Below are 22,407 nucleotides of genomic sequence, written 5' to 3' on the forward strand. Positions count from 1 at the left end.
TGAGTTCCATGTACTGAGCTACACAGAGGAAGGCATTTGCAATGCACAACAGCAAGTTTTATTGGGCCTACAAAACCCCATAACTATGCTACATATTCTTGAGCAACATCTATTGACACTTTGCTAAATACTGTCATACATATAGACATGAAGCACTCCTGTTACACCCTGGTTCAGCTAAAGGGAGAACTGTTCTCCACCTTCACCCAGGACTTGAACTCAGCCCTGACTTCAAGGATCAAAAAAGTTTGGTTAATCTTTCTTTTCTATTTGCCGACATCTCCATGAGCATCTGTAATCACTTGTTTTGATGGGAAACAGAAATACAGAATCACCCAGAGAGAAGATACTTCTCCCATTCCGAACCAAAACCCTGTTCTGCTCAGATCTTCAGCCTCATTTCTAGACCAAAAGGGTTCATACATCTAAGTATTGGGCAAGGTTCTGAACTTGGGTGAGATAGTATAACAGAACCTTCAAAGCTTTCAACGTTTGCTTTTTACTGAGATTGAAATTCATCTCTGTACTGAGGGTCAACACAAGACCGGTACGTTATCATCAGGGATAGTCTTGGTATTCCTAATCCTGCCTCAGAGCATGGGGACGGACTAGATGACCTCTTTAAGTCCTTTCCAGCCCTCCATTTCTATTCTATGATTCTGTGATTACCTATGTTCTGCATCAACCCTCAAAATAGGGCTTAAATCGGACATACGTGATGCGTAGGCTTTGTGCTCGTTCTCTGCACAGAGGTCAGTTTCATCTGGAGAGAAGAAGAGAGATTATTAGCAGGTGCGATTCTACTAAAACTGAGTCAATTAGCACAAGCTCCCCAAATATTTATTTTTTGTGGGAGCAAAAAGAACAGCGGAGAACCTTGTTCTAACTCTCTCCTGGCCTTAGCAAACATGAATGCACTTCAGCTCATGAGACAGAGCCCAATTCTGGACCTAAAAGCTAAACACACAGATATGTTACATATTTATTCGAGGCAGCAATTGGCCAGGAAATGGCTATAAAACACACATTTTGAATAAAAGGAGGGAGATTTATGGCGCTTTTGCGAATCTGAATCATATTTTTCTGCATCCCCCAGGCAGGAATACCCTAATCACTAACATACCCCAAAACATGTACGCACAGTGGGCCGGGAATTGCTTCCTTCTGGCCACAGCTCCAGCTAAAGACGTGATAGGGAGTGAGCTACTTTATCTGACAGTCAGTAAATGAATTGCCAATTCATTCTGAGCTCGGAGGAGTTTTTTTTCCCCTTTAAAAAAAGGGTCCTTTTATATGTGTCTTTGATCAGTCGGGGTCTTGACAAATTATTTTCTGAGGAATTTCTTTAGCCTTAATACCACAAGGAAAAAAAATAGATTTACTCTCAAAGAAAAGCTTTTATGTTTTAGAAATTACAGCAATGTAAGGGGCTTTCCTCCATTTCCCCTCATCTCCTTCATTTCAAGAAATGGAGGCAGGTAGCAATGAAGATTTTTCGATTCTGTTTTAATTGAGAGGATGGAGTGGGGAAAGGGCTGCAAATTCCACAAACAATTTTCATTCATGCTGTGAAGGGTGCTCAAGAAACAGAGCAAAATCTCCTGAATGTACAGGTAATAATGAGTTCATATTCATTATTAATTCTGTTAATAATTAGGCACATTGGGATTGCATTCATGCGTCAGATCTGTGGTCTATCTTGTCCAGTTTACTGTCTCCAGTGGGGTCTTAGATGCTTCAAGGGAAGATGCATGGAGCATTGCAGTAGGTATTTATGGAATAACTTGCCCACAGGAAAAAATTACTCTGACTTTATGCCTCAAAATATGAGGGCCTATATCACTGCCAAAGCTCTTGGTATTTTGTTTTTGTTTTAATCCTGACTTTGTATCCTGCTAAACAATTGGTCTCAGTGATAACTTGTGGCAGTGAGTTCCACAGGGTAATTCTGCACAGTTTGTTGTTATTGTTAACGAACGCTGTTGCATTCCTTTCCCCATCCCTGCAGCATTTGTAAGAATTAATTTTCAAGCTGCATTTAATGTACTGCTAAATGATCCCTTTTCCTGCCCCTTGAGGGCACACTTGGGATTGCATTGGGTTCAGGGAACACCGTCCCCTGGCTTACGTACATACATAGGACTCCTCTAATGAGACTCAGTCTCTTAGAACATGTGTGTCATTAGGACCCGATCCTGCAAACACAGACGTGGGTAACTTTACCCATTGGGCTAGTCGACACAGGTACTACAGGGTATGTCGACAGGGGAACCTGGGTAGGCAGACAAGCACTAGCTCGCACTGAGGTAGCACAGGTGATGGCTTGGGCTAGCTGCTGGAGTACGAACCCGACTGACCCCCTGGCTATATACTCAGGGGGCTAGTCTGAGCTTTCGCCCAGGCCACCGCGGCCACACTGCTCGTTTGAAGTGTGCTGGCTCAAACAGCGCGAGAGCACGACTATCAAGACATTCCCTACGAGTCAGGAGGATCAGGCGCTTTGATTATTAGCTCCCTGGGGCAGAGATCCTGAATTTTGTGCATGGCTTAAATGTCATGCTATGTAAATAAAGAATGAGAATGACTGATGATTTAAACAAATATGTTAATTTTGATAAAGAATAGGATCTGATTATCTGAACAATTCCCTGCCCTTCCCCTTCAGCCCTCCCTCCCCACATATGCACTATACACAGAACCGGTATAGTCCGTGGAAACTAAAAACATAACACTTTTTTGAGGAGTTAAGGACCATGGCTTGTTCCTTGTTCAGTGCTCACCTGTTAAATCTCCTCTTGACCTAGCAGAAAATTCCTCATTTGACTCCATTTCTCCCCTGATTTTGCTCTCACTGCTGCTCTTCTCCTAGATGGGCTAATCACATCTCTCATCATTAGTGCCATCTCCTGATTCTTATACTCTGTGTGAGTCTATCATGTTAAAAAGGGCATGGAAAACAAGAGCAGTGGATCTGGGAACTGGTGCAAACCACGAGAAAGGGTGAAATCCTGGCCTCATTAAAGTCAATGGCAAAACTCCCGTTAAGTTGAGTGGGGCCAGAATTTCACTCAAAGTCATTCCACCTGCTGACCTAGCAACTTCAGGTCAGGGTGTAGCAATGGTGTAGGAGGAAGACATATTTGTACAGCACCTAGAACAATGGGGTCCTGGCCCATGACTGGAGCTCCTAGGTGCTACCACAGTAATAATAATTAACTAATTATTAATAAGAAGGAGGGCCTCAGAAGCGGTCATAATTATGTGGGAGTGGGTGTATTACTTACAGTGCTTTAACTGCTTCCCAGTGCAATTACAGAATATCCCCTGCTTCCCATATCCTCCATTAGCAGGTGCGTAAATAACCAAATCTCAGCAAATCTTCTTTAAAAAATCATATATATTGTAAGGAGGTCATCAATATCTGATGACATTGAATCAAATGGTGTTGTTTCTCCTCCTTGCTACGTCTCATTGAAAAACAATTAAAAATACAAAGAGTGCCATCCGACTATTAAGTTCTCATGTAAGAAATTGCTGTAGTCAGCACTGGGGCAGTATGTGATTGCCAATGGGAAGGTCGTCTTTGTCAGAAGGATCCAATTACTAATAATTGCACTTGCCAGTCACTGAAGGAGCTCAACTTGGAGCTGGGAGAAATTTTTCAGGTGAAACTTTTTCCAGCAAAAAATGCAGTTTAGTGACAAATAATTGTTTAATGACTCAATGTCGGTTTCACTTAATTGTTTTTTTTAAAAACCCACTAAATGTTTCACTTTGATATTTTTGAAATGAAGTGTTTTGATTTTTCTATTAGAAATGACCTTTACTTTAAAAATTTCCTTTAACTGTTTTTTTTTAAACAAAAACACTCAAAATTGAAGTGAAACATTTTGTTTGACCCGAAATGCTTTTTTTTTTCCAATTTTTCATTTGCCAAAAATTTAAATTAAAAAATTTTAAAAATTATTTCAGGTTGACCCAAAAGATAGGGATATTGATATTAATTGTTATCAGCACCGATATCTTTCATCTTTTTCAGGACTGTCAGCGACCTGATAAGTTATTTGCATAGCTCGAATTAAAATGCAGACATAATTTTGGAGAGTAACACACCAGTGAAAAGGGAGCCGGCTGAAACCTAGCTGAAGATCTGGGACATCATGAAATGATAATGATCATAGAACCATAGGGCAGGAAGGGACCTCGAGAGTTCATTGAGTCCAGCCTCTGTATTGAGGCAGGACCAAGCAAACCTACCCCATGATGCTGATGAGTGAATCATAGAATCATAGAATATTGGGGTTGGAAGGGATCTCAGGAGGTCATCTAGTCCAACCCCTTGCTCAAAGCAGGACCAGTCCCCAACTAAATCATCCCAGCCAGGGCTTTGTCAAGCCTGACTTAAAAACTTCTAAGGAAAAAGATTCCACCACCTCCCTAGGTAACGCATTCCAGTGTTTCACCATCCTCCTAGTGAAAAAGTTTTTCCTAATATCCAACCTAAACCTCCCCCACTGCAACTTGAGACCATTACTCCTTGTTCTGTCATCTGCTACCACTGAGAACAGTCTAGATCCATCCTCTTTTGAACCCCCTTTCAGGTAGTTGAAAGCAGCTATCAAATCCCCCCTCATTCTTCTCTTCAGCAGACTAAACAATCCCACTTCCCTCAGCCTCACCTCATAAGTCACGTGTTCAGTCCCCTAATCATTTTTGTTGCCCTCTGCTGGACGTTTTCAAATTTTTCCAAATCCTTCTTGTAGTGTGGGGCCCCAAACTGGACACAGTACTCCAGATGCAGCCTCACCAATGTCGAATAGAGGGGAACAATCACGTCCCTCGAACTGCTGGCAGTGCCCCTACTTCTACATCCCAAAATGCTATTGGCCTTCTTGGCAACAAGGGCACACTGTTGACTCAGATGCAGCTTCTCATCCACTGTAACCCCTAGGTCCTTTTCTGCAGAACTGCTGCTGAGCCACTCGGTCCCTAGTCTGTAGCAATGCATGGGATTCTTCTGTCCTAAGTGCGGGATTCTGCACTTGTCCTTGTTGAACCTCATCAGATTTCTTTTGGCCCAATCCTCTTATTTGTCTAGGTCCTATCCCTACCCTCCAGCGTATTTACCTCTCCTCCCAGTTTAGTGTCATTTGCAAAATTGTTGAGGGTGCAATCCACACCATTTTCCAGATCATTAATGAAGATATTGAACAAAACCGAGGACCAACCCTTGGGGCACTCCACTTGATACTGGCTGCCAACTAGACATGGAGCCATTGATCACCCCATTGAGCCCGACAATCTAGCCAGCTTTCTATCCACCTTATTGTCCATTCATCCAGCCCAGACTTCTTTAACTTACTGGCAAGAATACTGTGGGAGACCGTGTCAAAAGCTTTGCTAAAGTCAAGGAACAACACGTCCACTGCTTTCCCCTCATCCACAGAGCCAGTTATCTCATCATAGAAGGCAATTAGATTAGTCAGGCATGACTTGCCCTTGGTGAATCCATGCTGACTGTTCCTGATCACTTTCCTCTCCTCTAAGTGCTTCAGAATTAATTCCTTGAGGACCTGCTCCATGATTTTTCCAGGGACTGAGGTGAGGCTGACTGGCCAGTAGTTCCCAGGATCCTCCTTCTTCCCTTTTTTAAAGATGGGCATTACATTAGCCTTTTTCCAGTCGTACGGGACCTCCCTCAATCGCCATGAGTTTTCAAAGATAATGGCCAAAGGCTCTGCAATCTCATCCGCCAACTCCTTTAGCACTCTCGGATGCAGCGCATCTGGCCCCATGGAGTTGTGCTCGTCCAGCTTTTCTAAATGGTCCCGAACCACTTCTTTCTCTAGAGAGGGCTGGTCACCTCCTCCCCATGCTGTGCTGCCCAGCGCAGCAGTCTGGGAGTTGACCTTGTTCGTGAAGACAGAGGGAAAAAAAGCATTGAGTACATTAGCTTTTTCCACATCCTCTGTCTCTAGGTTGCCTCCCTCATTCAGTAAGGGGCCCACACTTTCCTTGACTTTCTTCTTGTTGCTAACGTACCTGAAGAAACCCTTCTTTTTGCTCTTAATATCTCTTGCTAGCTGCAACTCCAGGTGTGATTTGGCCTTCCTGATTTCACTCCTGCATGCCCGAGCAATATTTTTATACTCTTCCCTGGTCAATTGTCCAGTCTTCCACTTCTTGTAAGCTTCTTTTTTGTGTTTAAGATCAGCAAGGATTTCAATGTTAAGCCAGGCTGGTCACCTGCCATATTTAATATTCTTTCTACACATCGGGATGGTTTGTCCTTGTAACCTCAATAAGGATTCTTTAAAATACAGCCAGCTCTCCTGGACTCCTTTCCCTCTCATGTTATTCTCCCAGGGGATCCTGCCCATCAGATCCCTGCGGTTGTCAAAGTCTGCTATTCTGAAGTCCAGGATCTGTATTCTGCTGCTCTCCTTTCTTCCTTGTGTCAGGATCCTGAACTCAACCATCTCATGGTCACTGCCTCCCAGGTTCCCATCCACTTTTGCTTCCCCTACTAATTCTTCCCGGTTTGTGAGTAGCAGATCAAGAAGAGCTCTGCCCCTAGTTGGTTCCTCCAGCACTTGCACCAGGAAATTGTCCCCTACACTTTCCAAAAACTTCCTGGATCGTCTGTGCACCGCTGTATTGCTCTCCCAGCATGGTGATTGAAGTCTCCCATGAGAACTAGGGCCTGTGATCTTGTAACTTCCGTGAGTTGCTGGAAGAAAGCCTCGTCCACCTCATCCCCCTGGTCCGGTGGTCTATAGCAGACTCCCACCACGACATCACCCTTGTTGCTCACACTTCTAAATTTAATCCAGAGACTCTCAGGTTTTTCTGCAGTTTCATACCGGAGCTCTGAGCAGTCATACTGCTCCCTTACATACAGTGCTACTCCCCCACCTTTTCTGCCCTGCCTGTCCTTCCTTATATCCATCCATGACAGTACTCCAGTCACGTGAGTTATCCCACCAAGTCTCTTTTATTCCAATCACATCATAATTCCTTGACTGTGCCAGGACTTCCAGTTCTCCCTGCTTGTTTCCCAGGAAACAAGTGCTGTTGTTGCTTTTGAAGCCGTGCCTGGTGATGCTACCTGAGGTGAGGCACTAGGTGCTGTACAAACACATAGCAAGAGACAATTCCTTCCATAAAGAGCTTATAGTCTAAAGCCCTGATCCTACAAATGGGTAAGTCTTTCCAGAGAGTGTAAGGGGAAACATTATGAGCAGAGGAGACCTGGGTAGTTATAATAATTATTATGTGTCAGCCACGTGCAGCAATAAGAAGGTGAAAATGACAGGAGTTGTGAATGAGAATAAAGGCAGTGGCCTCGGTCAGATTGTATTAAAGGCTTTACTAAATGCTAGTGCAGGTTCCTCTCCCTTCCCCCTCCGGTTTAGAGGCTGCCCCATTCCATTAGAATTCAGACATTATTTTGCCTTCAGGTGGATTAAAAGTCATTTGTTAGGTCTTAAGCTGAGGCCAAACTTCCCCTGGCTTTTAACACATTAGACACCCCTGAGTGAGACTATTACGCTGGTAACATAGAAACCCCATTCATAAAAGCCAGTTTCCTTCTCAGCATCATGTACCTGATTCTCACTCATGCAGTGTTTATATTGATGTGTATTCTATAGAGAGAAGTAATGGGTGTGTATATGGACAAATATATGTAATGTGGTGTGTATCTCTCTCTATCCAGCTATCTACAATATTTTACAAAGGTATAACATCTCAATCATCCTGGGGGCAAAGGGCAGCATGTGCAATGGTACCTTTTGTACAATGGTACTTCTACAGCAGTGGTCTAATGCTTCAGGGGTGGGAGGACGTTAGTAAGTATGGTGAGCAAGAGAACGATCATGCTTTCTAGACTGGTGCAAATAATCTGATCCAACTCATACTGACCTAATGTAGTATGGGAGAAAACGTATTGACAGGCCTGGATTAACCAGTGTACACTTAGTGCTCTTGCAAAGGGCCCCCATATCGGGGGGGGCCTGGCCACCAGATGTGGGTCAGTGGTGTTGCAACCTTGCACATGGGGTCTCAGGGTTTAGCCTGATCACCCCTACAATGTGATGGGAGGAGGGCTGACTGCACCAAATCTGAGTGAATTTGGGGGTCCCCCAATTTCCATTGTTCTCAGGTCCCCAAAATTATTTAATCTGTCACTGCCTATTGACATGAGCAGAAATGACCATATTGACAGGAAACCCTCATAAGTTCCCGACACCTTTTGGGGTCCATCTCTAATGGGAATGACATCCTGATAATAATGTAAACATTAGAGACAGGGAGCTAGACTAAAATATTAAACCCTAGTGGCACCTAAATAATGAAGTTGATAGATTTCCTCTCCAGTGCCTTGCATAATGCCACTAGCGCCACAAGTCCTCCTTTTCTTTTTGCGAATACAGACTAACACGGCTGCTACTCTGAAACCTATTAAACACTGAGACCCAGTTCCTCAAAGGTATTTAGAGGCCTAACTCTCATTGACTGCAATGGAACTAGGTGTCTAAATGCCTTCGAGGATCTGGTCCTGAATTTCTGGCTTGTGTGGGATCATGTCGGTCCCACAGAACCCAATTCTGTGCTGAACTATGCTTCCTGCAACTCATTTTACTTCAGTTGGGCTGCAGGCCAGGTAGGTCTGCAGAGATTTATGGCCTTAAAACTGTTTTAATGTCATTGATTATGATGCAGTTCAGCATATGCGCATGTACAGGATGGAGTTAGAAGAAGCACGCAGCATTGGCCTAACACTGCTCCCGCTGAACTCCCTGGCAGTTTATTGAGTGGGAGAAGAGATAAGCCAGCGCTGTGTACTTATGAAAGTCCCACCCACAGTTCCTGCAGAATAAAAGACGGTTGCCAACTCTTAAATTTTGTTGCAAATCTTGCAATATTTGATGTTTTCTGTAAATCCCCAGCTCCTGGAGGCAAGTGATTACTTGAGAATCTCAGCTTTCATTTTTAACAATGCAAGTATTTAGCCCTTGTGGTTGCAGAAAAAAGCTTGAAAACATGAAGCAAGTGGCCTCCAAAGGTTAAAAAACCCAAAAGCAAAATAAATAAATTAATTAGAAAAACACCCCTCCTCCCCCCAGAGACAAACAACCAAATCTTTTTTTTTTTTTAAGTACAATGATTTTTAAGTCTATCTCATAAATTCGTGTTGGATGGTGGGGGATGACTCATGATTTTTGAATGCTTAAGGTAGGCAATACTGCACTACTACTTTTACAACTCATATAACTCCATAGCTGTAATATCCATAGACCAAATCCTGAAGTCCTCACTCAGGCAAAATTCCCTATGGAAATCAATGGAAGATTAGACTGCTTAAGAATTCAGGATTTATCCCCATGTGTCTAACTGCCAGGAAATGCGCAGCGCCTGGCTATTCCCCCTTTTTTGTACATAAATTCCTAGACCTCAGGGGACAATGCATTTCAAGGGGATTATTGCATGACTGAGATGGTCAAAAAGTCAGTCTGCTTTAGCTTTGTGCCTTGTACTAACATTGAAAGCATGCTATAATCCCCCCAACATGCACAGTCCACTCCCCTGCCTCATTCACTACAGATAAGGAAATGCACCATACAGCAATTAAAAGCATTTACAATATATATTTGTCTCACATGAGTTCTAAAAATCAAGAAACCCGGCCAATTCCTTTAGCACCTGGGCTGAGAGTTCTGGGCCAAATGAAACCCTGACACAACTAATCTGTGTATAACTGGAGCGAGGCTAGTCGAAACTAAACCTATCACTTCAGTGTATATGGTGAGTGCCACTTTATATCAGTGTTTTCTATGAAAAGAAAAGGAGCTTTTCTTGCTAGATTAAGGAATACATGTTTCTGGAATAAATTTACCTACACACCAAAGCTGTAATAAAGAGTTTTTGCTATCTAGCTATCATCACAGAGAGCAGAATTTAGTGATACGTTCAAAACAAAACCCCAGGACACATGACATTCACCTGGTTTCTAATTTCCTTACAAATTCAATGCACATCCATTTTTCAGGAGGTTCCTGGCATTCATGAGCTTTTTGAGGGAACTTCGGTTTATTTTTGAGCCAACTTCATTCACAATCTCCCTTCAAGGCCAAAAGGAACTCAAATGTTTTTAACTGAGTTATTTGGGTTACTTGAGTCTGAAACTTGAAGCAGTTCTCAGTGAGTGTGAAAAGAGGGGGCTCAGAACTGAAGGACATGTTCAGATTAACCTCAGTGAACCAAAAACAATGGGCTTCACTCAACTCTAGGAAAATGCTGTGCATGAGAGGGTGTGTGCGCTAAGGCTAAGTATGTGGTGGTCCTGAGTTCCAATCTTGGTTCTTCTCTTCAGCCACTCTGGCTCTGGATAAGTCATTCCACTTCTCTGCATCAGTTTCCCCATTTGTAAAATAAGAATCAGAATGTCCATATATTGCACAAGGGATGTTGTAGCTAATGCCTTAAGTCTTTGATTCCAGTGGAAATTATTGAGAGGATCAGACGTTTAGAACCGATGGAAATTAGCCTTAAGGTGTCTGAAGTTGGGCATCACACAAACTGAGACCCCCAATTAATGAGCACCTTGGAAAATGAAAGCTGTGTATGGTAAATGTTAACTATTATTATGTTATGATCTGGAATGATAAAGGCTCCATTTCCAAAAGCTGCTTAAGCACCTGAGTGGTCCCATTTAAGTTAAAGTTAACTATGTTTAGGGTCCTACCAAATTCATGGTCTATTTTGGTAAATTTCACGGTCATAGGATTTTAAAAATCATAAATTTCTTGATTTCAGCTATTTAAATCTGAAATTTCATGGTGTTGTAATTGTAGGGGTCTTGACCCAAAAAGGAGTTGTGGGGTGGGGGGGTCACAAGATTATTTTAGGTGGGGTTGCGGTATTGCCACACTTACTTCTCCACTGCTGCTGGCAGGGCACTGCCTTCAGAGCTGGGCGCCCAGCCAGCAGCTGCCACTCTCCAACTGCCCAGCTCTGAAGGTGGTGCACAAGTAAAGGTGGCAATACTGCAATCCCCCTAAAATAACCTTGCAGCCCCCCTGCAACTCCCTTTTGGGTAAGGATCCCCAATTTGAGAAATGCTGGTCTCCCCCTTAAAATCTGTACATTATAGGATAAAAGCACACAAAAGATAAGATTTCATGAGGGGAGACCAGATTTCATGGTCCATGACACGTTTTTCATGGCCGTGAATTTGGTGGGCCCTAACCATGTTGTTAAGTACCTTGCTGATATGGAGCCAAACTCAGAAGTTGGCTCGAACCAGAACATGGTGTTCAAGTCCCTCCTCTAAATTTAGGGATGTTCAGATCTAGCTCTGAACCCATCTTTCTGAAGGGTCAGATTGCAAAACAAAATCCAAACAATTCCAGAGTTTATGGAAGTTCAAATTTGGACCTAAGTTTAGATTTCAATTTCATGACTGGGCCATAGGTCTCTAACAGATCCCAGCATCCCTGAACTTTGGGAAAGTCCAGAAACAAACTCCGTGAGACAGGATCGTCTGTAGATAGAATCAATATTTCCAAACCCAAACATTTAAGTCACCCTCTCACCTCCCACCAAAAAGCCCTCCAAAACAAAACACGAGATTGGTTTCAAAATCACAAGATTTTTTTTAACAATAATTTATGGGGGTTCTCTTTATTTGACTTCTGGCTTTTCAGCACTCAAGTTGCATTTTCAGGCTTTACTCCACAGTCATGAAGGCTAGAAACATACTTTCTTTAGAGAAGAAGAGCAGCTGAGATTCTCACCTTATCACAGGCTTCCGGGAGCTGGGTCTTTAAGTAAAATGCCAAATATCCTGAGACTTGTGATGAAATAGTGAGAGTCAGCAACTCTGTAAGAGAGAACTCCAGTGTTTTGCATTCCATCAAAGACAAGTGTAAGATGTCTTGCTTTTGTGTTCATTACAGGAATGAAATAAAGAAAGTCACTTATGTTCTTAGAGCTGCCACCTCCAGCAGATAGCCCAGTGAAAGGAGACCTGCACCACAACTATGGAACTGTAGCTATTGGCATTTGACGTTTGAAAGGAGGCTGGTGTAAGCAAACAAAGAGCCTTGTGTTTGCCCCCTCTGTGCCTCCTCATCCCCTTCAGGCAGAAATTGTGTGATACACAGGGAATATTTTAGCCCAGGAAGGCAGCTGAAAAAACAGAAAGCTCACAACCACAGCATGGGCAATGTTTAAAAACACATTTTTCCAGTTACAGGGGTAGAGCAGAATGCATGTATTGATCAAGATTAACACAGAAAGCACTGGTTTATACCCAGTGGTAATGCACCAGGTTTATTTCCCAGCTGCTCACTTGTGCAGATCGCTCACTCCAAAAATGCCAGCAAAGGGGACAGTGTTGTGGTGAAGGTGCAGGACTTGGAGTCCAGAGTCCTGAGTTTTATGCCTGGTTGTGATGCTGACTTACTGTGACTTTGATTGAGCCATTGAACTTCTCTGTGCCTCAGGTTCTTCATCTGTAAATTGGGGTGATACCCTCCTTCGAGGGGATGGACCAGGCTTGGCTCTGTTCTCGCCTTTGCTACCTAGAACCGAGGGGCCATTGAAAACTATGGATTGGATTACCATTTATTGTTTATTGTTTCGAAGGAGTGAAACCAAACTCCCAATGTATTTCAGGGGGAACTGGGCATTTAATGCCCTTAGGACCCTTTGCAAGTTCCAACTTTAATCATTTTCCAAAAGCCAATATGGTGTGTGCTGGGGATGGGCTTGAGACCACCAAATTCACTCCATTGCGGCCTGAGCCAGCTTGGAAGACTGAGTCCAAGTTTGCAAGGCTCAGGGGTGAGCACTCTGCACCATCTAGGTCACTACTTAACTTCCACTTTTGTCTAGTTTTATTTATGCCATTCATTTCCCCCATCCTCACCTCACTCTATATAAAACCAGCATCGGCCCGTCTGATGTCTTCTCAGAGACTCTAACCCCCATTTAGTGAATCATGGAATAGCCATCTGCTGGGGCATCTAGTCCATCCTCTGCCCCAAAGCAGGATGAGTTTCATTATGCCCAAGTATCCCCAGTTGCAGAATATCTAATCTAGCCTTAAAAAGAACAGGAGTACTTGTGGCATCTTAGAGACTAACAAATTTATTAGCGCATAAGCTTTCGTGGGCTACAGCCCACTTCATCGGATGTATAGAATGGAACGTATAGTAAGAAGATATACATATACTGTGACAAAATTCCTCCTCTACCATAGGACCTTCCTCCTGGTGTCTAATAATGCTTGTACTCCTCAGTCCTCCAACAGTCCACATTCTCACTCTCAGCTCCTAGCACCTCTTGCTCCCAGCTCCTTACATGCGCACCACAAACTGAAGTGAGCTCCTTTTTAAACCCAGGTGCCCTGATTAGCCTGCCTTAATTGATTCTAACAGCTTCTTGACTGGCTGCAGGTATTCTAATCAGCCTGTCTGTCTTAATTGTCTCCAGAAGGTTCCTGATTGTTCTGGAACCTTCCCTGTTATCTTACCCAGGGGAAAGGGACCTACTTAACCTGGGGCTAATATATCTGCCTTCTATTACTCTCCTGTAGCCATCTGGCCCGACCCTGTCACAATACATACAGAGAAGGTGGAAGTTGCCATACAAACTGTAAGAGGCTAATTAATTAAGATGAGCTATTATCAGCAAGAGAAAAAAACTTTTGTAGTGATAATCAAGATGGCCCATTTAGACAGTTGACAAGAAGGTGTGAGGATACTTAACTTTAGGGAAATAGATTCAATATGTGTAATGACCCAGCCACTCCCAGTCTCTATTCAAACCCAAGTTAATGATATCTAGTTTGCATATTAATTCAAGCTCAGCAGTTTCTCATTGGAGTCTGTTTTTGAAGCTTTTCTGTTGCAACATTGCCACCGTTAAGTCTTTTACTGAGTGGCCAGAGAAGTTGAAGTGTTCTCCTACAAGTTTTTGAATGTTATGATTCCTGATGTCATATTTGTATCCATTTATTCTGTTGCATAGAGACTGTTTGGTTTGGCCAATGTACGTGGCAAAGGGGCATTGCTGGCACAGGATGGCATATATCACATTGGTAGATGTGCAGGTGGACAAGCCCCTGATGGCGTGGCTAATGTGATTAGGTCCTATGATGGTGTCACTTGAATAAATATGTGGACAGAGCTGGCATTGGGCTTTGTTGCAAGCATAGGTTCCTGGGTTAGTGTTTTTGTTGTGTGGTGTGTGATTGCTGGAGAGTTTTTGCTTCAGGTTGGGGGCTGTCTGTAAGCGAGAACTGGTCTCTGAGAGTGAGGGATCATTTTTCAGGATAGGTTGTAGATCTTTGATGATGCGCTGGAGAGGTTTTAGTTGCGGGCTGAAGGTTACAGCTAGTGGCGTTCTGTTATTTTCTATGTTGGGCCTGTCCTGTAGTAGATGACTTCTGGGTACTCTTCTGGCTCTGTCAATCTGTTTCTTCACTTCAGCAGGTGAGTATTGTAGTTTTAAGAATGCTTCATAGAGATCTTGTAGGTGTTTGTCTCTGTCAGAGGGATTGGAGCAAATGTGGTTGTATCTTAGAGCTTGGCTGTACACCATGGATCGTGTGGTGTGTCCTGGATGGAAGCTGGAGGCATGTAGGTAAGTATAGCAGTCAGTAGGTTTCCGGTATGGGGTGGTGTTTTTGTGACCATCGCTTATTAGCACCTTAGTGTCCAGGAAATAGACTGCTTGTGTGGATTGGTCTAGGCTGAGGTTGATGGTGGGATGGAAATTGTTGAAATCATGGTGGAATTCCTCAAGGGCTTCTTTTCCATGGGTCCAGATGATGAAGATGTCATCAATATAGCGCAAGTAGAGTAGAGGTGTTAGGGGATGAGAACTAAGGAAGTGTTGTTCTAAGTCAGCCATAAAAATATTGGCATACTGTGGGGCCATGCGGGTACCCATAGCAGTGCTGCTGACTTGAAGGTATATATTGTCCCCAAATGTGAAATAGTTGTGGGGGAGGACAAAGTCACAAAGGTCAGTCACCAGGTTTGCCGTGACGTTATCAGGGATACTGTTCCTGACGGCTTGTAGTCCATCTTTGTGTGGAACGTTGGTGTAGAGGGCTTCTACATCCATAGTGGCTAGGATGGTGTTTTCTGGAAGATCACCAATGGATTGTAGTTTCCTCAGGAAGTCAGTGGTGTCTCGAAGATAGCTGGGAGTGCTGGTAGCGTAGGGTCTGAGGAGAGAGTCCACATAGCCAGACAATCCTGCTGTCAGGGTGCCAATGCCTGAGATGATGGGGCGTCCAGGATTTCCAGGTTTATGGATCTTGGGTAGCAGATAGAATACCCCTGGTCGGGGTTGTAGGCATGTGTCTGCACAGATCTGTTCCTGTGCTTTTTCAGGGAGTTTCTTGAGCAGATGGTGTAGTTTCTTTTGGCAATCCTCAGTGGGATCAGAGGATAATGGCCTGTAGAATGTGGAGTTAGAGAGCTGCCTAGCAGCCTCTTGTTCATATTCCAACTTATTCATGATGACGACAGCACCTCCTTTGTCAGCCTTTTTGATTATCATGTCAGAGTTGTTCCTGAGGCTGTTGATGGCATTGTGTTCAGCACGGCTGAGGTTATGGGGCAAGTGATTCTATGTCCCCATGTTAAGTATCCTCACACCTTCTTGTCAACTGACTAAATGGGCCATCTTGATTATCGCTAAAAAAGTTTTTTTCTCTTGCTGATAATAGCTCATCTTAATTAATTAGCCTCTTACAGTTTGCATAGCAACTTCCACCTTCTCTGTATGTGTATATATCTTCTTACTATATGTTTCATTCTATGCATTCAATGAAGTGAGCTGTAGCCCATAAAAGCTTACGCTCTAATAAATTTGTTAGTCTCTAAGGAGCCACAAGTACTCCTGTTCTTTTTGTGGATACAGATTTACACGGCTGCTACTCTGTAATCTAGCCTTGGAGATGATGATTTCCACATCCTCCTTTGGCTGCTTTATTCAATGGCCTAAATTGTTCCTCTGCAGATTTTCCTAACATTTACTGTAAAATGTCCATGTTGTAGTTTAAGTCCTTCAAGAATATAAATCAAGGGAGATTTAGGGGCATCAGTCACAAAATATGGCAACATAAGAGAAACTGTCCATATATTTAAAGATCCACGTATCAGTCTTAGGCCATGTCTACACTTACAGGCTAACAGTAGCACAGGTGAACTGGAAGAGCTGCACCGCTGTAAGAGCACTCCTGGATCCCATTATGCCGACGGGAGAGAGCACTCCCATCGGCATCATAAAGCCAGCTCAGCAAGCGGTGGTAGCTCTGTCGGCGGGCAAGCGTCTCACACCGACATAGTGCTGTACACATAAGCGCTTATGCTGGCAAAATTTATGTCCCTGCAGGACGTGGGTTTTTCACACCCCGGAGCGACAAAAGGTTTGCTGACATAAGTGCTAGTGTAGACATGGCCTCAGTCTCAGGCGGGAGGGCATTAAGTATGAAAACTATGGCCTGTGGCCAATTTGCAAAGGAACTTAGTCACTGAATTGCCTCTTTAGACATCTTAGTTCAGCATTTAGGTGCCACTGGCATTCACAAAACCACCATGCAGCTGCTGATGAACCCTGAAGGGGCCTAAATCCCCGCAGGTGCCTACGTTTCTGCTGAGGGCCATGCACCAAGCTGCCTAAGTCCTGATCCATCCCACAGCCACCACACTGCTTGGCACCTGAGCTCATGCCTAAACCCTGAAGGGATTTTCAAGCGAGGCATTCCCTTGTCTATCTCACCTGCAAAGTGTGATCCCGGACATATTCCCAGAGAATACCCTCCCCACCCGTATGGCACCACCCTAAGCACCAGAGGCCATCTCATGTTCTCTGGCCTAATGAATATTTAACACACACACACACACACACACACACCCCCCACAAAATAGCCAGTCTCCTGGAGGTTCGGGCACTTCCTTGCAGTGTGGGAGATGTGGGTTCAAGCCCCTGCTCCAAATCAGGCAGAACAGGGATTTGCGAACAGATCTCCTGACTCCCCAGTGGGTATTCTAACCACTGGGTTCATGTTTGTAATGAGGAGGGGGGTCTCTCTGTGGAGTTTTTGCAAGAAAGGACTGAGCTGGCTTAGGTGCCTAACTCCAAGAAGAGGATTCTGGTGGAGGTGGGCACTTTCTTTGGCCTGTCAGTCAGGGACCTGAGGGCTAGATCAATGTGATTTGGGTGCTTATGTAGCTTTGAGGATCTGGGCAATTGCTCCTTTCCTCTGCATTTCGCTCCTGGCTAGCTTAGGTAACTTACTGCTCAGCTTCTGGGAATCCCTTTCTTAGGAAAAGTGCCCAGGCTCCTAACTCGGGGATCTGAATACCAAGGGGCTGTAGGGTGCCTAGGAGTTAGACGTTGAAATGCTCTGTCCCCTTTGGGAATCTAGCCACTTTTTCTTAAGGAAGGGCAGTGGGCCAAGAGCCAGCAGTAAGCTGTACGCCCTTTAGCAAGTCAAGCCAGCTCTTCTTTCCTGTCCCACCGTTGGCTGTCTTGTCCATTTAGCCTGCAAGCTCCTTGGGGCAGAGGCCGTCTCTCTCTCTCCCTGTGTTTGTACAGTACCTCGCACAAGCAGGCCCTGATTTTGATTGTGGCCTCTGGGCGTTGCCATAATTCAAATAAATAATATATAAGACACTGTAATCAACTCTGTCTCAACTTCCCAGAATCCAGGAAGGGACTTCAGCTTTTTTTCCATTAAGGAAAACAAGGATAAACAAAACAAGGAAGGAAATTAGTCAAATCGAAAGCCTAAGACTTCTCTTCTGAAGCATGAGAAATAATCGACCAATGTGGGTTTATTTTCCCTAATGCTCTTTAAGATGCAATTTAATTAGTAATTTATCTTGGACTATCTAGGTGCTGAGTATTCTGGAGGTCTAGCACAGGTTTTATGAAGTAGTATAAAAATTGAGTAATTCCCATGGGTGGATTCACTGCTATGAAGAAGACCAGCAAAGGCCTTTGCATATAACTTTAAATCTCACTCAAGCCCTCAGAAGACAGTTCAAGTGATCAGTAGGTCTTGTTTTGTCCCTCTGTGCATGGGTCAATTTTTTCCAAAGTGCGTAAAAAGGACTCAGAGAGGCACAACTACAGGACTGAGGCCTAGGAAGGAGCATTGTTGGGAGTCTGTTCTAGGTGAATACAGCAATCCAGTTCAGGCTCTTTTCCAGGGAGTCACAGGCTTCCATTGAAGTTAGAGGGAGCTTCTCCACTGCTGATAACAGGAGCAGAGTGAGGCCCATATAAATTAGAAATGGAGAAGAACTTTTAGGTCATTTCAGTCCATCTCCACTGGGGGAGGCGATTCCTGTTTGTTCCTTACAATATATTTTCTAGTGCTAGTTTACATCTCATTTAAGAGATGGTGCTTCTGCCGTTTCTTTAGTGAGCCATGCTGCAGCCTAATAAATCTCACTGGGCCAAATTCTGCCAACTTTACTCATGTTGAGCAGCACCTGATTCCAGGACTAGTCCCGCTGACTTCAGTAGACTATTTGCAGTGTAAAGCTGGTGGAATCTAGCCTCTGGGCGGCTGTCTGCCACTGACCCTCCACCAGTGTGATGCTAAGGGTGGATTATAGGTTGGATATTGAATTGGAAGAGGGAAGAACATGAAGAAGGAGACGCAAAATAAAAGAATATTAAACCAAACATCACTTGTTATTAAAACTCCTTTTATATTTTGGAAGGAAGCATGGTTTTGTGCTTAAGACATAGAAATGGAACTTGAAAGCTCTGGGTTAAATTCCTGGCTAAACCTCAGACTCCTTCTGTGACCCAGTACAGTTACTTAGCCTCTCTATGCCTCAGTTTCCCATCTGCAAAATGGGGATGATAATATTTCCTTTGTCCCACCCTGTGCCTGTTTAGATTGTAGGCTCTTTGGGGCAGGAAGTGTCTTTTACTATATGTATGTGCAGCAAAATGGGGTCTCAATCTCTTCCAGAGCCTATCGATGATAGTGAAATACAAATAAATAATAATAATTTAGTTTGTGGTTGTTTGCTAGAAAGAACAGAAAATGGGTGTCTGGGTACCTTATATCCATAGCACCTTGTATTTATTAGACATAAATTGGCACACAAGAATATGGTACAATGAGTTAGGTAGGGATATTTTTTTCTTAGCAACATAGATGTGCTCACATTTCTATAGACACTCCCACATACACACCAACACTCACACACATTCACCCACATCCTCATTCCCCTTCACAATTACATATACCCTATTCTCTTAATTAGGGTCACTTTTAATTAATATATATAGAGAGAGAACAGTTTGGGGGAGAAAAAAGAAAAGAAACCATACTTGAATTAGAGTATCAATAAAATAAAAAACTCTCAACCAGCTGCTTTGCTGGTTTTATTACCTGTTATTACTTATTAGAACTCCTGTTTATAAATAAATAGTACCAGTAAAATATTACATCTGAAGAACCCTGCAATAGAAGTTTTATTTATACACATTTTCTGCTTCCCCGCCATCCCACTGTTTGCTGCACTTTTAAAACATGTTTTGTTCAGTGTCTCATTTAACATATGTGAAAGTGTTCTTTTTTCTTTTCTTCCTTTAATAGAGGAAGAAAAATAAAGACTGAAAAGAAAGAGATGATTTTACACATTGACATTTTCACCATTCTTTAAGAATGCAGGCTTTCTAAATTTCTTTTGCTGTCTGCGACTCCTTGCTTGGCTCAAGGCCTTGTTTTCTTGTTGCTGTTAAGAGTTCTCCTGAAGACCAACCTGGTTTTCAAATTTTAAGGTATCCCAGGACATAGGGATTAAATAAGAGACAGTCAGTTGAAGAGGAGGAAAGAGAGATGTGAAAGGAAGAAGAAGGAGAGAAATACAGAGCCCAGCTTGGCAAGGAAATTATTTTACTAGACTGCTTCTTTTGGAGACAAATTTCAGGCATGTCGCATTTATATTGGAACATAGCACAATGCAGTGAGTAATTGCAATCATGAAACAACACATGGCAGAGGTAGATACCTATTTTTTCTGATTTGTGGGGGTGTCATTTGTTTTTGTTTAAAAAAAAAAATAACACACACTGAAATCCACCCTTTTTAGGCCTCTTTAAAAAGGGGCAGTGTCTTTTTGAGATAATTGCAAGAATATATATATATATATTATTATTATTTATTATATAACAATGTCAACATCAAAAAAAAAAAAAGTAACATCCTAGTTGTTTTCGTCCAAGCACTCTGATTGTGTTAAAGGCAGCAGGAGTTGTGTGTTCACTTGAAAACCAGAAGAACGGAAGGAATGAGGGCACAAGTTTTGTGCAGAAATAACACAAAAGTTGTGCGAGTGTGTCTGGGGAAGGGAATGGCCGGGGGGGGGGGGGAGAAGTGTGCTGTTTTGTCGATTTTCTTTTGGAACAAAATAATAGAAAAAAGTCACAATGAATTACTATTTAATCTGTGGTTTCAAACAGCTGATCGGATCAGTGTCCATCTCTTGAGTGCTAACTGTGAACATTCAGTTAAAGGAGTCTTGCAAAATATTCTTGTTTGCTTGTTTGTTTTCAATTTTTCATGGCTAGATTTCTTGCATTTCCCTTATTGCCTTGTTAGCTGTTCTCACTCCACTCTGGCACCATGCCCACCCCATGAACAGAGTGGTACTGGTGAGGTGAAAGGGTTCTGGGCACCCCATGGGAATAAAGGAATTCTGCTGGCTGTATGCTGGGAGGAGACTGGATGCCCGTTTGAGGTCCACACTGCCGGATGATGGGCTGGTGAGAGACAGATGTTTGGTGCTGGAACATGCTGTGTGTGTCCCCTATTTGTGGTGATGTGTGATTGGCCACACCAGTGAGACGGGGCATAAGAGGACCAGAGGTGAAATGGGCAGAGAAATGCTGGTAGGGTAATCTGTCCATAGGCTGCATTGCAGTCACTGTGCAACTGCTGTAAGACGGCACGGTAGGCCACGTATTACAGCTAATGTCTTCCAGGCTGGGCACGGGGTCCGTGGTGGGAGCAGAGCTGGCATACATACAAGCTTGGCGCTGGGCAGATTCAGTCCTGTATGAGGTATTCAGTCCTTGCTGCTGGGAGTAACTGGACCTGTAGAAGGGATCCTCATCTGCCGGTGAGGTTTCCATGTAGGGTTTCTTGTATGGATGCTCAGTGGTGGAACATTCCTCATCTGCTGAGAAATAAAATGCTTAGTTATAAATAAGAACACATTGCCCTGTGTTGAGCCTCCCATCCTAGGATCTTAAATTGTTTTGCAAGGATGGGTCAGTATCATCATTATCCCCATTTTTTCAGAGGAGAAACTGAGGCACAGCAAGGTGACTTGCCCACGGTTACACACAGCTGGGTCAAATTCTGCTCTCAAGATGCACAGCTGTAAAGCTGGAGCTATTCCATGGAGATGATCCAGATTTACATTGGTAAAACCAGGAATAGCATTTGGCCCCAGATCTCCAGACCTCCCAGATGCCTACTTTGTATTCTAGAAAGGAAAACAGACTACAAGATAACCAGAGAACAGCCAGGACAGAATTTAGCAACATGTAACAAAATTCTTTGCTATGTTAGGTTTTCCACATGAAGTGCTTACAGTTCACCTTAACCTTAGTCTCAGCAAAATCCTTTAGAAATGAGCATGGGAAATGGACAGTAGCAATTTAAAATTTTCATTGTTAGAGTTCGAGTTTATGTGTAGGTATGCGATGAGAGACAGTATGGTCCAGTGGATAATTTATTAGCCTAGGACTGGGAGACCTGGCTTGTATCACTTGGCTCTGCCCCTGATCCCTTGTGTGACCCTTGGTAAGTCATGAGACATCTGTGCCTCTGTTTCCCTTCCCACCTTTTCTCTGCCTTCTCTGTTTAGACTGCAAGCCCTTTGATCCAGAGACCTGCTCTATTGCTATGTGTATATACAGTGCCTAGCACAATGGACTTCTGATCATAGCTGGAGCCTCTGGGTGCTATTGTAATCCAAATAATACATAATGATATACTTCAGCTATAAATATGGATCTTACCATAAATCCACCCTGGATTATATTACTGTTGCCTGATCGGAAACATCCAATTTCAGGGCTTACACCCCTAAATCAAGTGTGACAAAAGCAAAAGCTGTCTTTGGTTTCTGCAGCATCAGTGGCTGAATTAATTGCAGCAAGAGGAATAAGAGAAACAGCTGAGATGCAAATCTCAGGAGGAATACTAAAGAAATAAATATGTATTAAGTCATAGATTGAAATCCTGGCTCCACTGAAACCAGTGGCAAAATTCCCATTGCTTTCTATCAGAGAGGATTTCACCCGTATTTTTAATACCAGATGGGACCACTGTGATGATGTAGACTG

The 22,407-nt window shown here is 43.3% G+C and overlaps 1 protein-coding gene across 1 annotated transcript in view; it reads right to left on the bottom strand.

The window, feature by feature from the left end:
* Positions 1-20,649: 20,649 nt before the first annotated feature.
* The window catches only part of TBX5 (T-box transcription factor 5), a 48,109-nt gene continuing 46,351 nt past the window's right edge, over positions 20,650-22,407 (bottom strand). Inside the window, exon 9 of the mRNA XM_077835020.1 lies at positions 20,650-21,230. Within this exon, the coding sequence (XP_077691146.1) occupies positions 20,650-21,230 (581 nt within the window). The remainder of the gene's footprint in view (positions 21,231-22,407) is intronic.

This window comes from Eretmochelys imbricata, chromosome 15 (assembly GCF_965152235.1).
Source record: "Eretmochelys imbricata isolate rEreImb1 chromosome 15, rEreImb1.hap1, whole genome shotgun sequence".
In the NCBI taxonomy this organism is placed as follows: domain Eukaryota; kingdom Metazoa; phylum Chordata; order Testudines; family Cheloniidae; genus Eretmochelys; species Eretmochelys imbricata.